The sequence below is a fragment of the Medicago sativa genome, chromosome 7 (genome assembly GCF_051527215.1).
Source record: "Medicago sativa cultivar Bolivia chromosome 7, Bolivia_mono, whole genome shotgun sequence".
NCBI classification, from domain to species: Eukaryota; Viridiplantae; Streptophyta; class Magnoliopsida; order Fabales; family Fabaceae; genus Medicago; species Medicago sativa.
The window spans coordinates 82,431,235-82,436,032 of record NC_140755.1 but is presented as its reverse complement, the minus strand read 5'-3'; the positions used below and the strand labels follow the sequence as shown (position 1 = coordinate 82,436,032).

The window sequence follows — 4,798 nt, the reverse complement described above, 5'->3', positions numbered from 1 at the left end:
TGTAGCTTATGGAACATTATATAACTTTTATATATAAATTATTCGTGTTGTTGAAAGTCTCAGCACAGAGAGAAAATGACCTTAATTAAGCAAGGATGGATGTATAGGTTCAAGCAATTGGGGGCACATTAGTGTGTTTGCGGTATGGTTTGGATTGATATTGATGCTAAAAGTTATCTGAACTGAAAGACGGAAAAAAAAAACACGCGGTTTGATTTGGCTCGGTTGATTTAGTATTTTGCAAGATAACATGTAATTTTAAAAAAAACTGCCAACAATTTTGATTATATTTGCTGCAACAATTAATTAACTAATTTGGAACGATTTACAATTAACTTTTAATTAATATCATTATAAGGTGCAACCATTTCCTTAAAAAGGCATAGGAATTAACGATTAACTTCAATTACAAATAGAAGAAGAAAAAAAGGCTAAATGAAAATATAACCAAAATCATCAATATTTACAATTGCGTTTAATTTATAATTCATCACTGTGCAATAGTTCTACACATGCATCCAATTATGTATTATCACATCACCTAAGAGTTAAAAATACATGACTTGTCATATCTCATTATTTGATGCAGCATAAAAATATTGTACAATGACAATGTATATAAATTAAACTTTTTACAATTACCTCTTTGTTTATACGATTTGTAAAGTTTAATCCCTATATTTGAGGTTTTGGTGAAATATTTTATGTATGATGTTTGCTTTATTTATTTTATACCACTTGTATTATATAATTTTTTAAGTTAATTGGATAAAAAAAACTGAGAGAAAATATAACCAAAAACGACTATTTTGGACTGAGTGGGTGTTTCAGAGGAGTGAGTGTTTCTCTAAGTCTGCGTATTAGTTTGATTTGGTTTGGTTTGGCCGGTAAACAAAAACTGCAAACTGAACAGTGCAGTTGAGTGAAAAAGTTGTCCAAATAAATCCCAATCAAACACACTTTTTTGCGATATTCAGTTTGAGTTGGTTCGGTTTGTGGTTTTCTATTAAGTTGGTTCCTTTTTGAAAATGACATGCAAGTATTCATTAGGTCACACTTATGTCTAATAGACGCTATCACATCATAAATTAAAATGCGACATCATAAAAAAGTAACAAAAAATGAGATTTTGGACTAAAATTTCAAAAGTAAGTTAAAAAAGGGACCAAAAAATTGTTTTTTAAAATTAAAGAACCAAAAATTAATTTTCTTCTAAATAAGGAGACCTACTGCATTTTAGCCATAAATTTATTTGTGAAGAAAAACACAATAATATGACCTTTGATTTACATATTCTACTATACCAATCTGCCCGTTGATTTTGTCAGTTAAGCTATACCAATCTGGCCCTTGATTTTGACACTTAAGCTGATTCTGTAACCAAAACCAAATTTTATGTCCTTTGGATGCACATTTGAGACCTTGTTTTGTTTGGTGATTCGGTTCATGATATTTCTTAGCAGTTGGACCAACAGTATCACAAGGAATCAAAATTCTATGGGAGTAAAATTATATGTTCCCAACAAGCATGGTGAGACTACTGGCTGCATTGTATATAGTCCAACAAAGACATATTAGCTCTGTGAAAGCCAAATTATAACTGATGTCAAAATCATGAAAATTCATGGTAGAATATAGTTCAAGCAAAATGTAATATTGACCCTACAAAACTAAAAGTATATAGGCATCTAAAACTCTTATTTTTATCGTGTGCAGTACTTGCGACTTTACACAATCAACCACATCTGAATCGTCTAAACAAAATATTGACGGTCCAGATTTCAATGGGACATTCAATAAAATATTACGAGGAGTTTGGATCCTATACAACAGCTGCAGACGTTGAATGAAAATGAACTCAAAATTCAAGCACCCTTTTGGATCATTTCCTTCTTCCTCTTAAATGACTCTTGTTTTTGCAAGATTATATTCCTTTTAAACCTCCTAATAAAAAGATCAGCAACTTCATCAATATCATCCTCAAGTTTAAACTCTTTTCCTGCTTCTTCCTTACAATTCTTCACTTTATCAATCACCGATCCATCAAAATCCAATCCCTGAGAATCAAAAGGAGTGTGAGTCAAATCAGGGTACTTATCATCTTCTTGATCTTGTTCATCCATAACTTGTGTTTCACTTGGATTTTGCGACGCCTCATAAGTGTGAGCATTGTTGTAATACACAACCATGGCTCTATTATGATCATCATAATTGCCACCTTCTTTGGAGTGATGATGAGAATGGCTCCCCCAAACAGAATGGAACTTCTCTGAAATTGAACTCATAAGAAACTTTTTGTTCTTCATGAGTGAAAATATAATTAAACGAGCTTTGATGGCATTTGTTTTGGACTTCAATGCCATAGTTTTGGACTTTGTTAAACCAGCTATAATTTGCTTCTGCAATTTTGCTGTTTTGTTCATCATGTTGCTCATTGTAGTAATAATTGATGACTCTGAAGAGTTTGCAAAATAGCTTATGAAAGTTAAAAAGTAGAATGAACTAAATCAAATCAAATCAAATTTTGGATAACAATTTTGGGAATGTTTAGGTTTGAGACTGATAGAGAGGTGATAGTTTGAAGAGAGGATTGTTATTGTACAAGCTTTGTACTTTGGCACGAAAGAATGCAAGGTGTAGACAAGGGTTTATATAGGAGATACCATAAGGTAAGAATAATAATAATAATGTAGTGTGACAAATTAATTTAATAGATGTGTTTTGTGTGATTGAAACAAGTGCAAAAAAAGAAAGAGCGAGGGTTAAGAAAACAAAAGCAAAGTGAAAAAAGAAGTTAAAGGTGGCACTGAAGTGAGGGACACTTGGCATTTGATGAGAGGGTCTTTTGAGTTATGGCTGTTTAAGTGGTATACGAAGTTTGGAAATTTTAGTGGGTTGAAAGAAATTATTAGTGGGGTTGGATTTTAGGAGTGTGGAGGGCAGAACTGTCTACCTTTTTAATATTGTTTGAACTGAACATGAGTGGGAGTCTAACGAGCTAAACGATTAAGTCTTAAGATGGTAAAATCAATCATCGTAAACAGAACAAAACTATATATATTTTAGATTTGATTTCTCTTCATGGGTGAAGTAAAGTGTGATGAAATGACCTTCATTGACTCTTCACGAGCCTTTGGTGTTGTTATTGGTGCTAAAGTATAATTTTGCACCCTTTTAGTACATTTTTGCATTGCTTAAAAAATTTAACCCCAACTTATTAATCACTTGAATTAAGTAAGACCACAATAGACAACAAAACTATATATTGTTCAAAAGTTTCAACGTTGCATTTTTAGAGTTAAATTCAAACCCAAAAAGTATGATTAAGCTGCAAGACACCCGAAACATGTAACCCAAATGGTCTTGGTTCGAGGAGATTGATTTTGATTGATTTTAGAATACTAATTTGCTAAAGCACAGTGAAATAAGAAAATAATTTTTTTAGAGTTAAGTATCTTTTTTGTTTCTCTTGAAAAATAAAAGTATTTTTTAGAGTTAATTGATTGTCTTTTAAGTAAAAAAATATATTTGTTAAAAAAAGAATAAACTATTTGAGCACCTTATAAAATTAATTTTAATTATTTATTTTTTTTATAAAGAAACTAGATTAGAAGTGGTAAACCCATGGAAAGGTCTGAGAATCTCATTGAAGTTTTTCGATGGTATTTGCGTATAACTTACCAATTACTTTTTGCTCGAATCAAGTCCTAACTAGTGTGAGTAGAATGTCTAACTATCTATATCAATAGTAATTTTTAATTTAATTATAATTCTATACCTTAATTATAAAAAAATACAGAATTTTAATTTTACAAGATTAATTTGATTCAAAATCATGTTTATCATGTTATAGGATTGTTCAAAATTTTGGGCCACTAATTTTACTAAAGCAACGGATTTCAAGTCAAAGCGTGAGGAAATTTTGAAGTGAGCATGTGATTGAATACGTCCAATTATTGAATTTTTTAAAGGTATTTATAAGAACTTATCCCCTAAGGTTGCTCACAAGAGCCTTACGATTTTCATTTTAATCTTCTCTACTTTCTAGTGCTGTGTGCTTTGTTGTTTTTCATGTCAATGGAGCTAAAATAATTAAAAAAATAAGTAAAAAAAGAGCAATAGTAGGAATGGTAACTGGCCATGTTGGCCTAAAGAAGCCTACGACCTAACCTATGATAGGCCATACTTTTTTAGAAAAAATAGAGAAAACTTAGGCTTTTTTAAAAACATATTTAGTTAAAAAGACCCGGTCGCAAACCTTAAAAAAAATCTATTTGGCCTATCAAGTTGGCCTACTTAAGTAAATATAAATAATAATATTATTTATTACTAATATTGTTGTATTATATTTTGCTAGTTTAAATTAAATTATAAATATGTTAATCTTTTCAGTAATTTAAGCTTATTTAAAAATTAGTTTTTTGCATATGTAAATGTAATATTATAAACTAGAATTGAAATATGATACAATACATAGTTGAATTCTCTAAACAATTCATATTTAATATCAAAAGAGAGTTTAATCTCGTTGATCTATTAACTCGATAATCTATTTAAATTTAGATCCCATTACTTATTTAAAGACGATCATATGAAATATGTTTTTAAATAAGCTAACAAATTATATCAGACTTTCAATAGGGCAGACTCAGACCTAAAAAATAAGTCTATGATAGATCGTAGGCCAAACTTAAGTCTTAAAGTTTTTGATAGGACAAGCTTAGACCTTGCAAAGCCTGACTCTACTTAGCCTATTTCCACCTGTGTGTATCTTACCACATTATATGAGATACATTTT

At 30.2% G+C, this 4,798-nt stretch overlaps 1 protein-coding gene across 1 annotated transcript; it reads right to left on the bottom strand.

Moving 5' to 3' along the window:
• Positions 1–1,532: 1,532 nt before the first annotated feature.
• On the bottom strand, positions 1,533–2,636 carry LOC146909261 (uncharacterized). The gene has a single exon (XM_085728099.1). It carries the CDS (start codon positions 2,433–2,435, stop codon positions 1,866–1,868), a length of 570 nt encoding a protein of 189 aa, XP_085584225.1. The 5' UTR covers positions 2,436–2,636; the 3' UTR covers positions 1,533–1,865.
• Between the last annotated feature and the right edge of the window lie 2,162 nt (positions 2,637–4,798).